Raw genomic sequence first — 24202 nt, forward strand, 5'->3', positions numbered from 1 at the left:
AAGAATTCAGTGGGGTCATATTTTTCTCAAGGACTACAGCCAGCATACACTGATGCACAGTCATAGCACTATATTATGACTATTTAGACAAGATGTTAATTCGCAGTTTGTACCGGAACAATCTGAACACTTGCTAATCCTGTGTAATACAAGAAGGACCCTAGTAGTATGTAACATGCTTGATTAAATTTGACTGATTAATAATTTACTGCTATCTAAGGAATTGTAATGTTGCACCACTAAACAACAAGCTTAAACACACTGCTCACGTGCAGTGTTTTAATTGTTTAGTTCCATTTTTTTCATAAAAACATTAAACTGGTAACACATAAGCTAATAACACATGAAAACGTGTTCACGTCCACAAAATGATCATCTCCTTGTTCTCACATTTTTCCATTATTTATCCACTTCTTTTGCATTTTTTCATGTTTCTTGTTCGTAATTGTACTTCTTGCCAATAGCAGACCTTTTTGGAGTGCACTGAATTGAATACTTGGCTACAACAACCATCACAGAATTTGGCACACTTGACTAATGGGTTCACAGTGTGGGCTGGTGTTTGATGGTGGAGTTTTGCTGTTCCAAGTTCTTACATGCTGATTCAGTGGTGTGATGCCGGGTCCATTCACACTACAAGTCAACCATTATTGATACCAACAGTAACACAAATAGCATATTAACAATACTGAAAACTTGTGTCCATTGAGGATTTTTTTATTTTATTTAAATCATCTCTATCTAATCATTGTAGCAGTCTTTTTTTAATTTCCCCAACATCTTTTTTTGGGGGGGAGAAGCTGGCAGGGTGCGAGCAGATCATGATCTCATAAAGAGTAACGCCAATGGTTTGCAGTGTCAGCGTCCTTGCAGTAGAAGTGTTGTGTAGATGCATAAAAAAAATATCAGACAAAAGTAAACACTGGCTCATAAAAACAGAATAGAGCCTTTTAAGAGGCATTACGCAAATGTTGTGAAACATCTGCAGTGTTAAGTGCCTAAAATACAAATACTAACATGTTGTAACTCTTGCATGCCAGTATTGGTCTAGCTAACATATAATTTCGCATATAACTCAACAAAGTAGTCACTGTTCTTTGACTCAAAATTCCATTGGAAAGCTTTGTGCTTGTAATCAGGCAGTGCCATTGCACCACTAAATCCATGTAAATCCTGTGTGTTAGGATGGATTTGCACTGAAGCGTGTGTTCGTACCAGGAAATTCAAGCTGAAGGAATCCCTCCCTCCTTCCTCCTTTTCTTCCCTTGTCCTATTGGTCTCCTTTGACCTCTGATTTAGTTTGCATCAACTGGGCAGTACCAGCCTCTGGAATGGCACTACTCCCACGCCCACAATGCCATTTTGGGCCCATTTGGTGAACTGATGACTGAGGCTGACCTGAACCGAATTGAGAAGCAAATTGAGAACCTACAGGTTATGCATAAGGTATCAGAAGTCGAGAAGGAACTGAGTGAATTGGAGCAGGAGCTTCACCAGCTTCTACCAGTTTCTGCTGCTCTCAATCAGGGGCACTTCTCAGTCAATCCAAAGCAGGTGCATGGCAAAGCTGAAGATCTTCCAGCCTGGTGCAGCAAGATTTCTACCCTCCTAAAGAGTATGGCTATCCTTCTTGCCACTCTGGGAGGCAAAGAGATAGACATCTTGGATCTTATATGTCCTGGATATTCCCAAGAAGACACAAGAAATGTGAGCACAGGTCAGTCAGTGGGATCAGCTGGAATTATGGGACGCTCTCAATCCTTTTCAACAAGAGAGGATGTAGAAAATGAAATAAAGCAGTGCGGCGTTTCAGTGAAGAACCTAAAGGCTAATTATGAAGTTCAGAATCAGCCGCAGTCTGCAGACAACCAAGCAAATAGGGTTTACAAACGCAAGAGGTCACTCCCTGTGGTAAGTGAGTCTAGTTATCATCCAGAGACAGTCTGTGAGGATGAGGTCCCTTGTTCCTCTGCTTCCGTACTGGAATCCAATACCAATGGTGGTTTAACTTCAGTGGAGGAATCAGTCTTACCACTTGTTGAAGAACCAGCTATCACCGCATCTCATGCTCCTAAGACATATATGTCTTCTGAGGCAATGGCGCCAACTAATATTGAACAGTTCAGCCAGGTTCTTTCTGCAGACCCTGTTTTAAATAATGATCAACTAACAAGAAGCTTGGAGGTGCAGACAGATCTAAGCTATGTCCAGGAATGTATTGAAATGAGGAAAGAGAGAATTGTCTTCCTGTTCCTTGAACATTGGCGGAAGTATACAGTCTCTGAGTCTTATCAGACTAGATATACTGGCAGGAGGCGAAATCATTTAGACGTGGACTGGGAGGACTACAGCCAATTTAGTGCACAGATTTGTGGAGAGATGCACAGTGAAGACGATAAACTCCTCCTATTTATGAAATCAAAGCAGGTAGTAGGGAATCTGATTGGCCACTGGAGGGCAATCATGAGTCAAGTGCCCACACGCCAGATCCGCCGGCTGAGTCGTGCTCAGATGATCTATTGGCCACAGCATTTCCTGCCGCACATCAACGGGTCAACTGTGAGCTATGAAAGCCTAACTCTTGACCTTTTCATGCTTGGCTATTTCCAGCTATTGGAAATGAACATGTCTCGAAGTGAGCGGAAATTCCGACACCTTTTATGCTATGAGATGTTTGACCGTCTTGGCAGCCACAAATGGGAGGTCATAAGGCAGTTTCACAAGGAGGTCATGGAGGAAATTGAGTGCGAGAAGCGAGATTGGGCGGATGGTTTTGAGGACATAAAAGTCAAGTACTTTGGAGACTCGGGTGAGGGAGGAGGCATGCTGACAGCATCGCTACATTCCATGTCTCCTGACATGTCCATAATGCCAATGCAGGAAACACTCCCTCCCCCACCATCCCACCCACCACCTCCTGAACTCCCACTTTCGAATGCAGACTCTGCACCACCTGCACCATCACAACAACCCTCCTTACCAGTCTCACATTCGGGGGTTTCTGAAGGTTTGTCACCTGCTGTGGCTCACGATGGTCAGTGTGTGGAGCAGGGACCCCCCAAGGACTCAGTGGAGGACAGTGTTCAGGGGAATGTCAGTTTAAATAAGCCTGCAATTTCTAATGGGAAAGGTTCAGAGCAGGACCACATGCAGGACTTGGCAAGCGTGCAACATGTTGAAGCAACAGCTAAAGTTGAGACACTTCCAGACACAACAACACCATGTCCAGTGAAAGGTGCCCAACCTGTTACTGTTAAATTTAAAGAAGAACCCCACATTGATAAACCTCCACCCAAAGAAGAACCCAATGAAGATTCAATTAAAGTCATCTATGAGCTTAAAGAGTTCAGCAATGAGGAAATCATCAAATACATTGACCGAAGCTTTGCTTTTTGGAAAGAAAAGGAAGCTGAACTTTTTGATATCTAACAGCTATGTAGGCTAAGGTTGTGCTGAAGGTTCACTGCTAAGATCAGTTCTGGAAAACTAGCACGCACAGTGCAACATGCTGACAAGAGAACCTAATCTGCTTTGTTAATGTTTAGGCCATGTCACATAATGGACTTAACTGCAGCAAAGAGCATCCATGCTGCTGTGCTAACATTACCGCTTCTGTATGTTTAAGTGGAGAAAAGTATGCATTGTATTACAAAAGATGCACATATTGTGTGAAACCAAGAGCTTTTCAGACAAAGTATGATTGATTGCCACAAAACACAAGGAAAAAAAAAGTTTAAAAGGAAAAGATTTGCCATAAAAATCAATGCTGTTTGTTTCTTTGGGTCATCTTTGTAATGGGGATGATTAGTAAAACTCTGCATAGTTGTTTTACACTGAATATTTCAGACTGCGTTTATGTGAGGGTTTTATCCCATCTCATTTTCATACAGTAGGTGATTAATTGGCACCGGTTTATGTAACGTGCATAAGAAGATGTGGCTCACTTTTAAGTGACAGACTCAGGTCTATAGATAACATTCATATATTCCACTGACTTTAAAAAATGACATGGAATTGCACACAGTTTTTGCTACATAAAAGTTACATTTTCATTTATCTTTCTTTCTATGCACATGATCAAATGTGTCCCCTTTTCTCCTATTTGTCACATTTTTAGCCAGTTGGCTATAGGACAGTTAAACACTGGCCTCAGTGAACTCACACAAAAACAGCAAGTGACAGCGAGTGAGCAGCATCTGGCCTCTGTTCTACCTTCATTCTTGATAATTAGTGAAAATGGCCTTACTGTCTAAATGGTTCCTTTTTGCTTGAACTGAAAGAGAAAGTAGCTCAGTCTTTAGTGGGTTTGAAGTTTAGAACTACTTAGTGGTTCACAAATGTCTTTGTTTAAATCCAAGTGGATTATTTACTTATAAGGTGTGCCTTTTAATAAACATTACAGAATTGATGAAATATGGTGAAAATGGTTCAAAAGTTACAATTTTTTTCTCTGAGCATATTTAAAAGTATTCACCAGTCAAAGCTTTAACTTAAATAAAACATCACATTAAAATGTTACAGCTGCTTTATGGTGTTTATTCCATTTTTTGCTTATGTTATTATATAAGTATATTTCAAATATTGGCTCAGAGTTTCCATAATTGATTTCATGTTCTTCTATTTATTGGTTTCTAGGTTGGTGTTATAACTAAATAAAACTGTCATTTTTGGGGATTAGCAGATTTAAGCAGCAACTAACCGTTTGGAGTTTTTGCACTGATGCACCTGTTTGGCAAAAAGGCCAGAACAATAGATTACCTAAGATCCATTCTTTTTAGAACTTACATAACGACACTGATTTACCAATGAAAGAGCAACTGTCAAACACACACTCTTCAATGTGTAATCCTCAAGTGCAATGCTTGTCGATGCAATAAACCGCACACTGCACACTATTCTCATAGTGTCTGTTCTATTGCATCAAGATTACCTTGGAATAACCCTCTTAACACCCCCTGCTGTCCTTCTATCTGTGGCTTACAGGAGCCATAAGGAGGTTACAGTGAATCTTTATCAACTCGCAGGTCGCACGAGAAGGCAGTCAGCTGGTAAACCTAAAGCCACTTTCTATCAAACTTTTTCCCCTTTGCACAATATTTCAGGCAGAGTTGGAGCACGTACACAATACAGTAAAGAGTGATGTTATTAACAACACTGCCTTAACAGATGGGCAAAACTATAATAGACTATGATGTAATCTGCTGAGCTTGCACAATGCGCTCTTGCATATATGGAACTGGAGGTCAGGTTGCTGAAGTAATTACAGTTTCAACAGAATTAGTCTTGACTGAACTACCTTTTATTTGTTTATTTTTCTTTCATTAGACAAAAAATAATGCTAGATTCAATAAAATTACCTAAAACTATTATTGATTATTGAAATAGCTGCTAGCACAGCAAAGTCTAAGCAATAACTTCATCTTAATAATACAATGTCATTTTCACACTTCCAAATTTATAGATCTAATAGCCTACAATTGTTATAATCCCAAACAGTATGCAGGCACAGCAAAGGGTTGTGTGTTCTGACCCTTGTGGATGTCCACTGACACTACAAATATGGCCCACAAAACCAAAAAACTTTATTAAGCCCATCAAGAGAGCTGCTTAATTCGTATTTTGCAGCTTTTTCTTTTTTAATTGGTTAGCTTAACTGTCACTCTTACTTAACTGCCAGATGACTTGATCACACTTACTTTTAAACTTTTAATAGCTACTATCAGCTACTTTTTGGTGAAGGGTTTTGGTGGGGGGCGGTGTAAATTTGTTTATTTTTGTTTGTTTTCTCCATGTTTTTTCTTTTTCTTTTTTTTTTTTTTTGAGGCAAAATTCCCAGGGGACTCATTAAATATTAATTCCATAGATAATCTTACCTGGATTCACACTGGCTAGGGCAAGTGAAATCCTTCAGTAAAATGAATGCAGAAGGGTAATGTGTCGGGTTGGGCGAAGATGAGAAATCCAAGATGGCTGCCCTCTTTCTCTCCCGCTCCACCTCCAGTTACAGCCTGAAAGGGAAAAAAAGGATCCAGTTACCATATGTGTACACAGAGAATATCCTGTAAAACACTGTCCTTTTCAAAGGCTTTGTTTCATTTTAAACAAACAGCAGAAGCAGACATTTTGTGAGATCTGTTTGTTTTGGTGAGTTCATACATTAGTTTCAACTATATTGGGTTACCATTGTTTAGGTTCTTAAGTCTTACATAAAGGCCATTTGTTTAAAACTGACATTTGAGAATCTGCACAAACAAACAGACTGGACTAACATTTCATTACAGTTGTTCTTTATGCAGGTGCTTGCCTGCTTTAGTGATGATTTATGCAGTGCTACCGACATAAATCATCTCCATATCACCTTTAATTTAATATAATAGACTCAATAGTAATTTTCAAATATTTCAAATGTTAACACATCTATTATTATATCCAGGTGTATTATAAACAGATATTTTAAAAATGATCTCATGGGACACATCTGTTCATGGCTTTGTGCTAACCTAAAGGTGAAGACTGAGATTACTACTTTTTTAAAGAAGAAGGTTGCACACAAGATGATGCAAGTGAAGTCTGTAGCAGAGTTAGCTACTTAACTGACTGAAGAACTTGCTCACATTTACCAAATACATGTAGTACATATTTTGCACTCGCGATTTCTCTTAAACTTGACACAAGTCTCCTCACAACAGAAGATACTTTAAAAGTACAAATTCATTGCTGACTGCTGTGGGCCCCTATCTCTGTCTCTCCCCGGACCCCTCTGTCCCCTTACAGGCTGAGGAGGAGGCGGCACGCCTGGCGTCAATGCCAGCCTGGAGGAGAGACATGATGAAGAAGAAAATGGATGAAGAGAGGTGAGTAGCCAGTGTTACTCAGCACATCTCATTTTTGGTGGCAAGTTAGTAGTGCTTAACCCAAATGGATGACATAAAGGCGCTCTGGGCTGTAATAAGTTGGCAGAAAACACTTAGTGGCTGTGATGCCACCAAAACATCCAACCAGTTGGGGGTTTTTTGTTACTAGAGGGGTTTTTTTTCACAGCAAAGCACTTTAAATTCTTGCCATTGCAGGCCTTCTTTATTAATTTACTGTTTATTTGCATTTCAAGAAGCTCTTCTGCACAACTATGTTGTACTTCTCTATTTCAAAAATATTCAAAAATACCCAGCTTACTAAATGTATTTTTTGTATTTGCATTGGGAAAATGTTGGACCTAATCAAAACTGCAGGTGCGTCATATGCACTAAAAGTAAAAGGCTAGTTTTGTATCTGTTTTTAAATCCATAAATCAGAGCCCGGAAGAAGTAAAAGAGTCGAGAACCTTACATGAAAGGTTTCATTCATTTTTTTCCTCCAGTGGAAGCAAAAATATATTGACTAATTCTACTTTACCTCAAGATTTGTGCGATCTTTAGCCTTCTTTGTGACATTTATTGTTGAACAATTTGAACTTGATGTTTAGAGTATAAAGTGTACTTCCTATTTTGTCACTTGCACGTGTTAAAATTCTCATTTAATTGCTTTAACTTGTGGATTAACTGCTGTTGCTGTTTGAGATATTTAAACCTTGTCTTCTTGTGCTCACCATCTCCTGATGTGACAGGGAACAGAAAAGGTAAGAAAATTTTATTCATTCTGCTTTATACAACACGTAACACAAAATGTGTTGAATGAGAAATTTGTTAGGTGCTGTGAGTCTGAGATCAATGCATTAAAAATTTCTTTAATTACGTTTAAAAAGAGAAAAGAAAAGAAATTTAATATACAGAAAATACAGTACTATTCTTTTAACAGTAAATACTGCCCAAAAAGTGAGATGCCTTGGTGGTGGTTTGTGCTTCTGAGTGCTTCGTGTCTTAAGATGTGGTCATTTGCATATGTTAGAAGTAACAACTATAAACTGAAGATTTACTGTACAACTCTAACTACTGTGAATTATCCTTTATGGGTGCACATAGAAAAGAAGAGGAGCAGGCCAAAAAGGTGAAGGAGATCGAGGAGAAGACGGAGTTGGAGCGAATACGAAACCTAGGCTATGACGAGACCAAACTGGCGCCCTGGCAGCGGCAGCTCATTTTGAAGAAAGGGGATATACCCAAATAGTAAACAGGATCATCTCCCCATCCTCTGCCCTGCAGCGCTCCCCACCCCAACTTATACCAATGCTTCCCCCTCCCTGATCCTGCATCCCACACTGCACAGGTCCACAGGGGAAAAGCTGGTCTTCCTTTAAACTGTGTGTTACTCTTTGGCCTCCAGACACACAGGGCCATGCTGTGGCTGCTGCTGTCCACACGGACTCTGAGGCTCAGCTTGGGATGACCCTGCACCTGTTTTATTGACACAAAATCTTGGTTTTTTTTCTTCATTTTTTTTTAACATTAACAACAGTTCTGAGATGCACTGATTCTTGTGACCCGATAAATGTATGTGTCCTGAACATAGCATCTATCCGCTTTCCTGCAAATCACTAGACTAGACAAAAGTTAGAACATTTAACAGACTTATAATAGAAAGAGACTACTTTTAAGCCTATATGCCAGACTCACTCACCTTTATGTAATGAATGGGGAAAAAAATACTCATGAAGCAGCTAATGCATTCTATATGTAGATAGTGTTACATCTCCATCATGGCTTAGTCATGACATTTTTATATCAGTCTCATAGAAGCGCTTTCTAGGCTTCATTTTACTGCCACGGTTGCAATTCTTTTCAATTTTTTAAAGCAAAATCTCTGCTCAAACGTATCAGCGTCTCGTAGTTAAGCTTGTCGTGCTTTCTCAGCGGATTTCAAAAGATGATAAAATATCCTATTGTTCAAAAAGAAAATGCAAAATGATATAGATTGATTTTCACTGGAAAAGGATAAAAGGATCCAAATTAGATTTTTCAGTGTGTGACCTAAACTTTAAACTTTAAGCTGTTCTGAGCACGAATGTTACATGTTGTGTGCATGTGTGGAATGAAGCGTATCAAGTTGTGTTGTTTTGTTAAGCATACTTGACCCAGGGGTTCCTGGATATTCTCAAAGTAAAGGAAGAAAAGAAAAGACACACAAAGTCTTGTCTAGGCATCCTCTATGTGAGCATAGCCTGTAAAAGAAATGCACATCGGCAACTTACAGCAGTCGTCATCTTCACACTAAATATTTCAAAAGTTTGAGAAAAGACAACATTTTGTCCTGTGTCATGTTCCGGTCTTTGTCCCACTAACCTGGACTCTAAATCTTTGATGAGCAGATCTGCTTACACACATAGTCACGATACAAATTTTGTGAAACGACAGTTTCAGTAGTCGACCCCAGTGACTACAAAAAAGCTGATTTTTCTTTTTCTTTTTCAAGTATTCTTAATGATTCGCACATCTGTTGGGCACAGTTTTGGCCAACAAATAGAAATTTGGAAAAGCTGTGTTGAATACTTTCGGCAGAACTGAGGAGACATACATACTGCAAGTTTGACCAGTTCACGCATTTGCACAGTGGCATTTAAGTGAGAGTAAAGCTCTTAAATGAAATCAAATCATGCTGTGTTTGTCCGGTGGTTAAAAACATGATGTTTCATTTTTGTTGGATGGACATTTTTACAAGTATGCACACGATGTCACATGAATATCATGGGACTGTTTGATCACTTGGATATATTCTAATTCACTTTCATCGGATGCCATATGATATTGAAATTGAGGATGGTGTAAATGTCATTGCCATTTGATTTTCTTTATATATAAACTGTGTACATAGTGACCCTCAGCATTTTGTCACCTCATTGTTTCCACATTGCATTATAATACATGTCTCAGCCTTGCTTGAATAGAATATTGGTTAATGTGTAATCATATTTTCAGACTGTTAAAGTTGATGAAATTAAATCTTAAATTACCAAAAAAAGAGAAAATGTGTGCTTCGTTTTTTGTGTTACTTTCCAAAAAATATAATACTTGTGCAACACTAATTAATTCCCATACAAACTTGTCATGTATACTTTTTTTTGAAGAAGCTTAAAATCTTATATGGACGGGAACACACTGGCTCTACACAAAAAATGAATTGTCCTCTAAACCTAAAAACTGGTTGTCCCACTGCTGGCTGCAAGAACTGCAATCCAGCATTTGTGATAACTGTTGGTGAAGCTTTTGGATTGTTTTGTTTAAGCCACATTGGAGACTTGTTGAGCATTCAATCCAATTTAAGTTCTGACTTCGAATGGGCCACTTCATTTTGGGTTTTTTGAGCCATTCAGAGGTGGACTTGCTGGTGTGTTTCAGATTGTTGTCCCTTTGCATATGCTTGAGCTACGGGGCGTGAACTGACAGCCAGGCATTCTCCTTCAGGATTTTCAGGTAGAGCGCAGAACTCTCTCATGGATGCCATTTTTGCCCAGTGTCTTTTTTTATTGTTGAATCGTGAACTCTAACTCTAACTAACTGAGACATTGAGCCCTGCAGTTCTTTAGATGTTCCTGTGGATTCTTTGGTGACCTCCTGGATGAGTCTTCAGTGTGCACTGTTTCAGGTTTCTCATAATGGCTCTCACTGTAGAGTACCAAAACCAAAACTTCACTTTATCTGTAAGGTTCTATTTAAGTGATTTTTTTTTTTAAATTAAACACATCTGGCAGTAATCAGGCCTCAGTGTGTCTAGTAAAATTCAACTCAGTTTGATTCATCATGATTATACATGATGATTTAACAAAGGGGACAATTACTTTTTCACATAGGACCAGGTAGGTTTAAATAGATTTTTGTCTTCAGTAAATGAAATCATAAATAATCATTTGAATCATATTAAATGTGTTTGTGTTGGGTTTTTTTCCTCACAGCACTGTATTTTACAGCGCAGCACTTTACTCAATTTGAGTGTTTAGTGTTTCTTTACTTCCAGACTCATTCACCCACCAGGCTTGAAGTAATTCATGCAAGCACTTCTTTTAACCTACCCTAACACTCCAGTGGGTGCAATCCTGGAAATTCAGGATTCAGTATCTTGCTCAACGATACTTTGACATAAAGGGTGAAGGAGCTAGGGATCAAACCACCGGCCTTCAGATTATGCTCTACTTTCTGAGCAACATGAGTCTAAGATTGGCTGGCTCAGCTTTGGTGACTTGTGGAGATATTTGCTGGTGATATTTTTAATCTACAAGGAAAATGAAATGGAAATTGCAAGTTCAAACACGGCTTAAACAAGAGTTGTTTTTTTTTGATGATTTTAAAATTATTTGTACAAAAAACAGCCACACAAAAATGACTGAAATCTAATAATAATCATTAAAAAAACAAATGTATTACTTATTAATGACTCATTTTTGGTTAAGCTTGTGAAAATCTGGATTTATGCTAGATGAACACAGTGTCATGCCTCTTATTGGTCACTAGAGGGGAACAACGAGCTATGTAGCTATGTGTTACCAATCAGGTAAACAAAAATCTGAAAAAATATTTTTGTCATTACAAGTTTAAGCAAAAGGGAACACTTTGTCTTTATGTATGCGCAAACGGATTTCAGCCACTCAAATGTCAAAATTCTACTTGATGCTCTATAATAATATATATATATACTTTTTTTTCAAAGTCAAGGTTTGTATGACCGAGACGAGACTGGTAAATAGGATAATCCAGCATCACAGGGGCAGGTGTTAAATATGAATGGCTAAATATAAGGCTGCTTATCCGTGAGAAGCTGTCTCGCGAGCTGTGTCCTGCTTTCATCGAAACGGTCGCTTATTAATGATTGATTGACGCTCACCTGTAGTGACGTAAAGGGTTCGCTTTAATGGGCGCCTGCAAACACAGGAGGAAGTGGGCGAGTAAAGACGGAGAATGTGACAGAAAGCGGCGGAGGAGTACAGCTGCAGCTCAATAAAAGCTGCACTCTTTCTGCGCGTCGGACAGCAGCTCCGGAAGCACCGGCGGACTGACCCGTGCTGTCAGCGTGTAAACGAGGCTGCTGTCAGAAGCTCTGCTCACTCAGGTAAGGCAGTTTGTTGGACCTCTCCCAGTCTCGGTGTTGCTTGCACTGCGTGTCATCTCGCTGTTTTGAACTGTGGGAATGCGAGGCAGACATTTTTTCCCTCTCCCACCCTAATCCGTCTTACAGGCAGCGAAGTTATTGGAAATCAATTTGCGAGTAAGGCGAAATGCACGGAAAAAAAAACAAAACACGTAAAGTGGATTTACAGCAGCGGGATTTTATATTTGAAACCCACATGCAAAGCTGATTTCTCACTGGCTGGTAGGAATGCCACTTAAAGACTTTCGCCAGGCTTATTTATAATAGAGATGTGTTTATAAGAAGTACGCATGTATTATAACGGGCTTATGGGTGTGCGCTGGACTGTTCACAGAACAGGACAGGAGTAGCCAGCTTATTAAAAAGTTTCTTTTCTTGTGGTTACTGCGGCGTACAGATTTACAGTCCAGCGTAGGAGTAAGTGGTGACTCATGGGTTAAGTCCCTTCATATGAGTTTGAAGGGTATCAAAACTCTGAGTGCTTGTGTGAGAGCGGAACTGGATCACAAGGTGGGTCACTGGAGATTATTTAGGGCCAGACTGTTGCCTTGTTTCTATTTAAGGTCCTGCTTTATACATTATAACTCCTGTCAATTCTGTACTTTGTCCATTGTTGTAGTTGCTGAAGAGCCCAGACCAGCCAACATTAGGACAGGAGGACGCCATGTCTCAGAGCCAGTCAGAGGACTGCCAGGTCCCTCAGATTGTGGAGAATCAGTTCGCCACAGAACTCCATATATACGAGTCGGGTGATGAGTGCCCTTTGCCAGGCTCTGCAACACCCCAGCCTGAAGCATCCACACCCAAGGAGCAAGCGGAGGATGTGGATGATGATAAAGGCTTAAAGGACAGGCTTGCGGTGCCTCAGCAGGTGGTTCTGACCACAAAAAGTCCTGCTGCGCTGAAGGTTGGCAAGGAGCAAATGATCCCCAAGAAGTTAGCAGTGTCCAGCCGGCCTAAAAACCGACACCACACCACCGTGGTGACATTCCCGGTAGGACTGGAGAACTCCAGCAGTGCGAACCAAAGCCGTCGCTCGGATGTGTCCTGGGACGATTACGACAGTGATGGAGAAGGTTTTGGTATTAGGAGGAACCGCCGGAACCAGTCATACAGAGCGGCAATAATTAGCTTGAATTTTGAAAGCTTGGCGACAGAACAAGCAACTGCAACCGAACTGAAACCTGTTAGAGAGGGCAGAGCACCCAGTCCTTCCCCAATTCGCACCCATGGACGTAAGGTACATAAGTTGAGGCCAGGGGGTCTAAGGATAGTGCTCTACTCTGCCCATCTGCCACAAATATATTGTAAATTAGATGAGAATGTGTATGCATGTCACAGTTTGATATTAGCTTATGAATTGCTTAGAAAAACAGGCATCCAAGCTAGTCCTTCTATTTAATCATACTTTAACTTATCCAATTACTTGGAGCATGTGCAGCATCATTTTCTTTGTGTAGTTGTGACCTTTAAACACATACACTTCGACACTTCGGTCTGTCAAGCTGTTTCAGTCTGGTGTAGCTACCAAAGTTCTTAAATGAGCAGAGCTGATACAGTCTTGTCCTTTTAATAGGTGACAGGGGGAATACCCAATAGTGTTAGCAACATTCAACTTTAGTAATAAAGATGATGGTGTTTTTCCACAATCGACTAGACTAGTGTTCAGGAAGTTTGTTAAAGGCAGAATGAGGAAAGAAAGGAAAAAATATCAGCATCAGTGACACACATTTATTCCACAGTAACTTCAGGCTGCACTGCTGTTTTGTCTCTAGGGAACCCTGGGGAGAAAGAGGAACCAGAGACAACGTGGATCATTCAAAGATGGTATGTCCACCCGTGCGCCGCGTTGTCTGCGTCTCTTAATTGGGTTAAAGGGCTACAAATACTCAGAAAATACCAATTACATTTGACATTTTGAAACTACATTGCAAATTAATCGTATGCTCAGTCATGAAAACCTCATGCAGAGAAAGCTATAATTTCCATGCCATAGCTTGGAAAGGAGGGGACTGAAACGGAAATTGTTCTCCCTGAACACTCCCGGCATGTTAAATACTTGCCGGGCCTTGAAGGTTGTCCCGAACCGTCAGGCACTGCGACGTCTCCTTTTTGAGATGTGATTTTTAAAGTCATCTCTCAGATCTAGTTGTGTGGAATTGAGAAGAAAACTCAGTTTATAAAACTGATACTGAAGCAGCTGATTGAGAACTGCCTAAACAACACTTCTGTTTGCTTGTTTGCTTCTTTTTAAGTCCTCGAGGATCAGTCGATGTTTAACCTGCTCTTTGATCTTTAACCTGCACATTTAACACACTCTCTGTCTACCGGCTGTCCACCTAACTGATGCATTCTCACCACCCTCGTTTTCATTCTCAAATAATCCATCTTAATATGGTGTCACAATCCAGCTTTGGCATTTTTGTGGCATTTGTGAGTGAAAAACAGCAAAATCCACACGTAAGCTGATCATGATAGTAGATACTTTTAGAACTGTGCGTTTAGGACTCTATGACTATAAAATTTTCTGAGTTCAATTTGATGTTGATGTTGTCCTCAGCTACACCGCGCCTCTACCAGGAAATCCGTGAGCGGGGGCTGCAGTCCACTAACCAAGATGAGTCCCTTGATGAGTCTGTGGTGGCAGAGCCTGCTGCAAATGATCAGGGCATTGTGATAAAGAGCTACCGACCAACCCAGCTCACCTGGAGCCAGCTGGTACATGTCCAAATGCAATGAGGGAATCAAGTATAGGCTAAGAGCAGTCTATAATAATCTTCAGTTATCAGTAAAGCAGCGTGCTGGTATAGAAATCATTTTCAGTCCTCACTTCCTTCAGCAGAGAGCACTGTCTGCCTTCTGGGGGGTTTTTTTCCATTGTTTTTTTTTTTTTCAAATCAATTTGAATTAAAGTTATCTGATATAAACGCTTACTCTTACTGTACTGAATATGTTTTATATAACGGCCTCAAAAAAATTATTCAAAGAAATATTAGTTTCAAACTATTGATTTTTTTTTATATCACTTTTAAAGGTGAAGGACACTGGTATTCTGGACTCGGTCACACCTCAGGAGCGAAAGCGACAGGAGGTAAGTGTGTGCGTGCTTACATAGCTGCTTACTGTCAGGTTGGCCTGGTAAGGTTAACTTTACTGTGTAACAAATCTCAGATTAAGTTGTCAACAAGAGAGGACACAGAGAAAGGTGACAGATTATGGTCATGGTTAAGGACCAGAAGAAATGTAAAAATTGTATGAGTAGGTTTATTCGTTTAATATGGCACGCTCTGGGTAGGTGCATATTGTCTTGTTGAAGGTATCTGGTTCATGTAATGAAATCTCTTTAGCAATGAATAAAATGTGCACTGCAGGCTGTGGAACTGAGTAGTTTGTGGTAAAGATTAATGAACTAATTTGGTCAATCATCATTAGCTTAAATTTAAGATGATGCTGCTCCTTAGGAGCACTTCACAAACTCAGTCTTTGTAGTAGAGGTATGGGTGAAAGACAGCCACGATATGAGCTGATGGTGGATGGTGCAGTTGGATGAATCCAGAGAGACCAGTAAACCTCTGTGTCACAGCAGTACAGATCAGGTGATCACAAAGCATGGCGATGAAGAAAACAAGTCCACGATGATTACAATACAAACCAATTTGGTTATTTTCATGTGAGTCATTACTCTCCACGACACTGCAACACTGGATTTACCGGTTCCCTCCTCTTCCAAGTACTACTGACCCCTTTTCTGAGAAGGATTGTGGTGTGCTTCAGCATGCTGCAGAAAACCGCACACCACTAAAACTCCAAGGATAAACCATAAATGCAACCATAAAACATTTGACAAGTTCAAAGCATTTTAGCCAAAATGTTTACATTAAGAATGTCAACATATAACATATAAAATGTTTTAGGAATATTCTTGATGACAGAATGAAAAAAAAACTATGATATGATGATATGCTGCTTCTGTTCACTCAGATAAAGAGAAAAGCAGCCACAGCCTGTGGTTTCAATAAAAACTGATACCAGAATAAGAAACCCCCACACATACAGTGACTGTTAATAGTTTTTTTATATACTGGATCACAGTTTATTAATGCATTAATTATTATCATATTTTATATATATTTATTGTTTTGTTTTTTTTAAAAGGTGATTAAATGGATTCAAGCACAACATGATTACTGAAGGTTTTGTAAGGAAACTCTGATTTAGCCCAATAGTTTACACAGAGTTTTTGTTTAGGGGGGGAAAGTTCATCCTGAATTAATTTCCTGAATGGAAACCTGTTCTCAGAGAATTTGTCTAAAGGCTCTCTAAGCAGGTTAGGAACCCGCTAAGGTGGGTTCAGGTGAAGTTAATGTAACAACAAATCCAGTTATATTTTATTCCAGAAACTTCTGAAAAGCCAACAAACATCACAAACTGATACTATCTGTGCAGTGTAACACTATCCCAGGGTGGATTGTTCCCTCACCAGCCCTCTGAGATGTCAGCTGTTGTGTCAATAGCAAAGGTCCACCCTGTATGCAATACAGTCCCTGAATAAAGCCACACCCTGTGAATGTAATCATTCTCTGGCTACACAGGTGCTTATCATGCTCCTTTGTACTTTTGGTCAACTCATAGGTCTGCTTTAAATGGTGAACCAGTTTCCTGCAGTTGTTCAAATCATGTTTTAGGAACTATGAAAGCATTTTATTGAAGTTCAGGATTGCTGAGGTTAATAAAAAATGCTGCACTCCTTGAGGATAGACTGTAGTGTAATGAAGATTTGAGATTCTTGCAACAGAGATCTTTACTCAGTCCAGCATGCAGTGTTACTGTTACTTATTGACATTTCAAGCTTCAAGTCAGAACTTGTTAGATTTAGCTCAGCTCATGCCCTTTGGTCATTCCTGGAAGGTGTGTCGTTCCCACCTCTTCGTTCCTCCAAGGTTCTAACCACAACACTAGTGGTAAACTAAGATAATGTAAAACAAAGTGTTTATTCTGTTATACAGCTGAAAACACACTGCTACTAATCAAGCAGTGGTGAAGCGTCTGCTGGTTTTGCATTCATTACACTTCAGTGTTCTGTGAATTTTAAGATGAATATCTGCAATACTAAAACTGCATTTAGGCATTGCTCCCTTTGAACCGCCTTTTTTTTTTTTTTTAAACCACAGCAGTCTTGATAAACCAGAATGCACAGCAACAAAAGCTCATGTTTTATAATGTTGTCACATGTTACAAGCTGGGTTTTCTGGTTGGTTGTAATGTAGTGATAAAATTAACAAAGCAGAATGCCGTAAGAAGATGCTATCTCTCTGAAAAGAAGGAGCAAAAACCTATCTCTCTAAAGGAATTCTGGGATATGTAGGAACTCACTACATCACACACATGAAATAGGGAACACGATGAATTAAAGTGAAAGAACTTGACAGCAGCAAGTACATGTTGCAGAGTGATTTACTTGGTTGTGTAACTTGTTGTCTTCACTTGATAGGCCATTTTTGAGATCATCACCTCAGAGCATTCATACCTGCACAGCCTGGGTATCCTGGTACGCAACTTCAAGGAAAGCGAAACACTGAGGAAGACAATGACGGCCACAGAGCACCACCACCTCTTCTCCAATATTGCAGTCATCCGTGACGTTAGTCAAAGGTCAGCGCATGACTCTTAAGGATCTCATAGTCATCATTACTGTATTTTGCTAATTTCAAAAAGACCTTCATTTTTATTTTATTTTTTTCTGGGGAAAGCAGTGATGTCGAATTCATCTGAAACTTATTACTTGTAAGGAAAAAGGTTGATTCAGGTAGAGCATTTGCCATTAGCATTTCTGTAGTGTCCTCTAGGCCCCATAAACATGTTAAAACTTGCTAGTCAAACTGGTTCTGCTGCCTATCTGCTCAGAGTGGTATTCCCAGGCTTTATAATGATAATGTGTTTGAAACCAGCCTGTGTGTAATGCAAGCAACTTTATTAACAAAGAGAAATGCCCTTTCATCTTTGAGCCTCTTCCTCTGTTTCCACGTAAAACAGTATCTGTGAAACTACTGAACGTGTATTGGAAGCTGCTGTCTCAGTTACAGTACACGTGTGTGTGTGTGTGTGTGTGTGTGTGTGTGTGTCCTGTAGTTGGTTTGTTGGCTGGGTGGTTTTCAGGTTTCATTTTCATCCCTTTTTGTTTGTTTAAAATGCACTTTTCAAGAGCGGGGCTAAAAGTCATTTTTCATGTTGATGTTTGTTATTTATCTGTTCGAAACCAGTGAGGCAAAGGTCAAAAGATGTTTCTTCCTGTTACTAAAGTTGCTTAACATTGCCACAAACTATTTCTGTGATCAGTGATAGAAGTTATATCCCAAATACTTTGATGTAACTTAAAGGTCATTTTTGATTTTAGATTGTTGTGTCAAAGTCATAGTTTTTTTCTTTTACTAATATACAGTTCTGTGCAAAAGCCTTGAGCCACTTCTTTCTTATTTTGTTGGAAAAGTTAGACGTTTGTGCAGTTCTTTCCTGAAACATGTGCACACATGGAAATACATTATACACGGCAAAAACCGTTTGTACTCTAATGTGCTAGAACGGGAAGCTTGAGTATGGCCACCTCAGTTTTTCAACATAACCTGAACTCTCTTCTTCTCATTTCTTTAAGTAGTGTTCAGGAATATTTCGCCCGCTTCTTGAAGGATGTTTAAAGCTATTAATTGTATGTTGGCTGCCTTTCGCTCCGTTCTCTGTCAAAATGATCCCACACTCCATCTGTCCAATCCAAGACCAAGTTTCATTGTGGGTTTGTCTGTCTAGATGTGCTTTTACTCCACTGGCAGTGTGTTTGAGATCAATGAAGTTGTTGCTGATCAGATGCTTACCAAATAGTATTGCATGGTGGATCAAAATCTGATGGCATTCTTTTGTGTTCATAATTCCATCAAGCTAATAGCTTGACAATCACAGCTAATCTAATTTTTCCCTAATTGCACTGTTGGGGAATTTTTTTTTATCTCTGTCAAACAGTGTCATCACAGTATTTTTCATTGCTTCAACTAAAGAAATGGTAACAACTGGGTTTTAGTTTGTGTTTTTGCAACAGGCTCCTAGTAACAAAGTGCCCAATCAGTTTAAAATGAGTTCTCTAAGTAGTCTGTTATGTGTGGATAAAACACTGGTGCTACCCTTGAATTAGGTGATTTTTTTTTTTTGTGCTTGAATAAATCATTGGTCAGTGTTGGGGGGGTGGGGGGTGCATTAACTATTTAACTACTTCTCAAGGCCACTTAAAAAAAGAAGTTTGGCTCATTGGAGTCAGAGAAATATGAAAGTGGGGGTTGACTCAAGATTTTGGCACAGTACTGTAAAATCAGAAGAGTAATTTCATCTGTGCATTGATTGATTTGTATTACATATCAGAAATGTAAACTGTTCAGTGGTCACAGTCAGTTCAGCCTGAACACCCTCTGTATATGTCCTACAGAGGTGGGAGAAATAACATATCTTTTAAATTGAACTCTCCCTCAGGTTTTTTGAGGACCTTGAACAACGTCACTCTGACAACCCAGTGATCGACATTAGCGACATTGTTCAGACCCACGCTGCTAAACACTTTGAGCCGTACATTAGCTACTGCTCCAACGAGACCTTTCAGCAGAGGACCCTGCAGAAGTTATTGTGAGTAGAAGAACAAGCAAGCTATTGAGTTTCTCCAGTAACATGGCTAAATGAGCTGAACGTGTCTTTCTGCATCTCTTAGGTCAAGTAACAGTGCGTTCAAGGAGACCCTGAAGAAAATCGAAATGAACAGTGAATGCAGAGGTCTCCCCATGCTCTCCTTTCTCATCCTTCCCATGCAGCGAGTAACCAGACTGCCCCTACTGCTGGATGTCAGTTTAAGCTTTGCTTTACTATATGAGTAAAAGTTCTTTTTCTTTTTTTTTTGTTTTAGAGTGGAACATACAAAGCAACTTAAAATAGACATTTAAAAAAATATGGGTTCATGGTCAGCAGGTTCTGTGTGTATTTTCCCTTTTTTTGAATCAGAATCATACATTCATTAGAGCCCGACCGACACAGGATTTGGTAGAAATCCAATACATCGGCCGATATTTTTTTCTTTCAGACACATGAAACATAAACAGAAGCCTGACAATGCAGATTAAAAATAATCCTGGTTTACTATTTTAACAAGTTGTGGATTACTTGTTTATGCTCTGCCCTTCTCTGCTCAGATCAGCTGATTGTTTTTGTAGTGTTGCAAGATAGTTGCAGAGTGCCCTCTGGTGGACAAACGTTTTTGAAGGGTGTTTCTACAAAGTCTTTGTGTCTATCCATCCATTTTCTTTAACATTTTTTTTATTTAAATTATTGACTATATTATTATTGAATTATAAATGCTGATACTAGTATATCAGCCCTGCCAGTATATCAGTCGGGCTCTTATGTACTAAGTGTTAACTAATACACAAGAGAGTAACTGGTATTTGTTTGCTCCTCAGACAATCAGCCAGAAAACTACAGAAGGAACAGCGCAGTACTTTGCTGCTATCTGGGCATTGGAGTACATCAATAAGGTACTGAGCACACCTCAGCTAGGATGCATGTAAAGCACTCTGCAGCTTCACAGTTATCATCTGAGAGCAGACTGGGACATTTATGCTGCTATTGTTAAAATTATTATGCCAACAGCTGGTCACTAGCTGCAATGATGGAGCTAGACGGATGGAGCGAACTGAGCAGATGTACACCATCGAGAAACAAATGGATTTTGGTAAAATCAAGGTATGCTTCCACACAGTCAAGGAAGAATACACTGATACATACATATGGTTACATTGATTAGTAAAATATCATAAATGACTGTAGTAATAAATAACAATGTCATTTAAAAATTCATATAAAACCTCTGAATCCACTTTGCTAACCTGGAATGATAAATCTGTTGATGCTGACAGGCATTCGCACTGGTGTCATCATCACGGTGGCTGAAGAAGCGCGGTGAGTTGCGCCTCTCACTTGAAGAGTTCAACATATGGAAGGCTTTCAGCACCAGAAGCTACTACCTGTTTCTCTTCAGCGATGTACTGATTGTCACCAAGAAGAAGAGGTGAGTGGGAATGGAGCGCCAACAATCTTATTCACCTAAAATACTATTATCTGGATACAGTGGGAAATTTTGAAGCTGAGTATGAAGATGACTGTCAGAGTTAGTTTAAGGCTTTCCCAGTGTAATGATTGAGGTTTTTTTATTGATTTTGATGACAAATATTCAAATGATGTATCTTAAGATGATTCCTGGTGGACCATAAGTAGTGGACACCTAAAAGATTAATGGTAGAGTACAGTAGAACCTGCCTGGACATCTGCTAAAGCGGGCAAGAGAAGAGAACACTTAAACCCACAAACAGTTTAATTCACTTGTTTGCTATTTCCTTGTGACTGTAGTGGATACTAAGTAGATCCAGCTGCTGACAGTATATGAGAAACAGAAGAGAGGAGGGAAAGGGACAGAGCAAGGAGAGAGTATGGATGTGGTGCTTGCATACTTGAGATTCTTCGATCCTGCATTCAGTGTGTCAGCTCGACTGACTACAGCTTTCTGTTTTGAGTTAGGGAGAAAGCAAACAATGTCAGCTCAGAGGAACAACACTGGAGTCATTTAGACACATTTTTAAGTCAAGTGATAGTATCTAGGAGAGACCATTATCAATCAAGTGATGGAGTTTTAGCTGCTTGGGATCTAGGTACATTGACACATGCATAAACTAGGTTTCACAGCAAGTTTTGCAAGACAACACAATAAGCTTAAAACTGCCATGTGATGGACTTTCTCTTTTGTTTTTTTGTTTGTTTGTTTTCTCTCAATTGTCTGTCCAGTGAGGAGAGTTTTGTGGTGTTGGATTACGCTACTTTAGAGAATATTGAGGTGGAGATGGGTGAGGATGGAGAGAAAAGGGCGTCTACGTCTCCCAAGAACAACTCCAGCTACCTTTCTTTTAGACTACTGATGAGCAAGAACAGTGAAGGGAGAGCAGAGCAAATCTCCCTACTGGCTGAGTCCAGGTACTGTGACTTTCAGACTCCTCTTAAGCTCAGCTATATATCTCTCAAAGAAGAGTTTACTTACCCAGAGGTCTAACAACTTCTAATGCTTTATATCACAATGTGATTCTAAAATATTGCTTTCTTTCAATACTGATAGTAGTTCTTTATTCAAAATCACATTTACATTTACCACCTCGAAGACCACATTTAATAGTTTGTGTCTGGCGCTCTCTACTGCCATGAATCTTAATGGCAGCCTAAGATCCTCCCATGTTATGAATTTCACTGTAGAAAACACTGGTTTGTAGTCTTTTTTTCTTTTCTTTTTTAAATTGTGCTTTATTTTTTATTTTCTATCTCCAAGGGTGGACCGGGAACGATGGATAGTTGCTCTTACAGAACACAGGGAGACAGCTGGCTCCAATAATACTGATGGTAAGCTTGTATTATTATAAAGAATTAATCACAGTGTTTGTTTTCTTGAGATGTTATTCATTTGTTATGAACTCCCTCAGCACAGAAAACAGATGACTTGCATTCAGTTTTGCTGTCTTATTTATTTACACAGCTGCAGTGTTTCTTTCTTCTTTGGTTGAGCTTGTTAGATTTCCTTTGATCCATAAAGAAATTTTAAGAAAAGCTTCCAATAATTCAAACTTCCTACCATTTAGACTCAAAAGCATCAAATAGTAAAAGTATTTTGGTTTTTCTGTCGACACAGATGTAGCCGAATCATTCAAAGATTACCTGGCCTGGCGTGACCAAATGTCTTTGCTGCTATAAGATCAGAATAGATACAGACATTAAAATGGTATTTTAAAAATGAAAAGTTCCAGAAGAACCAGCCCGTTTACCATACCGACAGCAAAACTATTAGAGGTGGGGTTGCAGATTGTGTAGTGTTTAATAGCACGCATAGCTGTTGACATTTGGTTTTGTTATCAAAGGGTGTGCCACTCTAAAGAAGTTATGGTATGTACTTTGGTGTAATTTTACACCCTGTTGGATATAAGTTAGCTTCCTACTCCTTTGTAGGACAGTAAGACGTTCAACATACAGTTTTATGAACTTCACTGCCTTGTGCTTTTCAGGTCTGCCACAGTATGAGGCCACCAAATCCTATATGCCAAAGGAGCCAGATGAACTGGGCCTGAAAGCGGCCGAGCTTGTCATTGTCCTACAAAAACAAGAGGGTGAGACCTTAACTTCTTTCCAATCTGTAATACAATGCAAATTTCACACCATCAAACACAAGAGTGTCGCTGTTCTTTTGGTTAAAAGCGCAAAATTAAATGTAAGGTGCTTTAAAGTTGACCTTAACAGCGATCTTCTCCTAGGGTGGTGCTATGGGGAGAGAATGCGAGATGGAGTGAGGGGCTGGTTTCCTGATAGCTGTGCCACAGAGATCACCAACCCTGACGCCATGGAGAGCAACGTACAGCGTATGAAGCGTTTGCGCAAAGAGACCAACGTCTGAGACATTGCACTGCTGATGAATCGTACTAAACATAAACTATCAATTATAGTAGATGTGGTCAAGCAGTCCATTACCAACAGACTGAAAAACATTGACTGGGCACAGAGAAAACCATAACCAATCATTAATGCTATTCTCTGGTCTCAGTTACTATTTCTACCTTGTGCCTTCCATTTCTCTCTACCATCAGGCTATCAAAACATTATTTGAAACTGTCGATCTCTTTCAGGAACAATTGAACAGTAGCGATTTTTGTCCACCTGTATGAATGTGCAGCATAAAGACTTCCTGGCCAAGTGTACATTTTAGTCACCTTGTACAGCTCACTCCAGCTATTTTCTGTTTAGCTGGTTTTTAAGCTGCATTTTAATTTACTTGCTGCAGTAAAATGATCTTTAGATGTAGAACACATTTGCGGATAAATACTGGTACTACACTGTCAATGTCTAAAATGTTTTAAAGGGTTTTATTACTGTGCTGTGAAAAAGTGACCAAAGTTCTGATTAAACATTTACCACTGTAAATATAGTTGATGATAACCACACCATTGCTTAAGTCCCTCATCTTTATATGAAATGGGGAATAAAAACAAAACCTTAAACTGTGTCCTCTGTAAATGAAAGATTAGATTGTGTCTTTTTCCATATCCTGTATACTTGAAATAAAAACAGCCACCACTCC

The 24202-nt window shown here is 39.5% G+C and overlaps 3 protein-coding genes across 3 annotated transcripts in view; all 3 read left to right on the forward strand.

The window, feature by feature from the left end:
• The window catches only part of espn (espin), a 36713-nt gene extending 26815 nt beyond the window's left edge, over positions 1 to 9898 (forward strand). Inside the window, exons 13-15 of the mRNA XM_087834066.1 lie at positions 6775 to 6853; positions 7594 to 7615; positions 7959 to 9898. Coding sequence (XP_087690192.1) covers positions 6775 to 6853; positions 7594 to 7615; positions 7959 to 8103 — 246 coding nt within the window. The 3' untranslated portion in view covers positions 8104 to 9898. The remainder of the gene's footprint in view (positions 1 to 6774; positions 6854 to 7593; positions 7616 to 7958) is intronic.
• Positions 1384 to 3429, forward strand: LOC148096898 (espin-like protein). The gene is made up of 2 exons (XM_087833496.1): positions 1384 to 2809; positions 3209 to 3429. Exons 1-2 carry the CDS (start codon positions 1384 to 1386, stop codon positions 3427 to 3429), a joined length of 1647 nt encoding a protein of 548 aa, XP_087689622.1.
• A 2496-nt stretch (positions 9899 to 12394) lies between the features above and the next one.
• Positions 12395 to 24200, forward strand: arhgef16 (Rho guanine nucleotide exchange factor 16). Its single transcript, XM_087833324.1, has 15 exons — positions 12395 to 12522; positions 12632 to 13252; positions 13788 to 13839; positions 14573 to 14730; positions 15047 to 15103; positions 17504 to 17664; positions 19525 to 19674; positions 19757 to 19886; positions 20499 to 20573; positions 20689 to 20781; positions 20955 to 21106; positions 21877 to 22062; positions 22409 to 22479; positions 23136 to 23237; positions 23382 to 24200. Exons 1-15 carry the CDS (start codon positions 12463 to 12465, stop codon positions 23519 to 23521), a joined length of 2208 nt encoding a protein of 735 aa, XP_087689450.1. The 5' UTR covers positions 12395 to 12462; the 3' UTR covers positions 23522 to 24200.
• Positions 24201 to 24202: the final 2 nt, after the last annotated feature.

Source organism: Neolamprologus brichardi, chromosome 20 (genome assembly GCF_056152115.1).
Source record: "Neolamprologus brichardi isolate AB-2024 chromosome 20, ASM5615211v1, whole genome shotgun sequence".
Lineage (NCBI taxonomy): Eukaryota > Metazoa > Chordata > Actinopteri > Cichliformes > Cichlidae > Neolamprologus > Neolamprologus brichardi.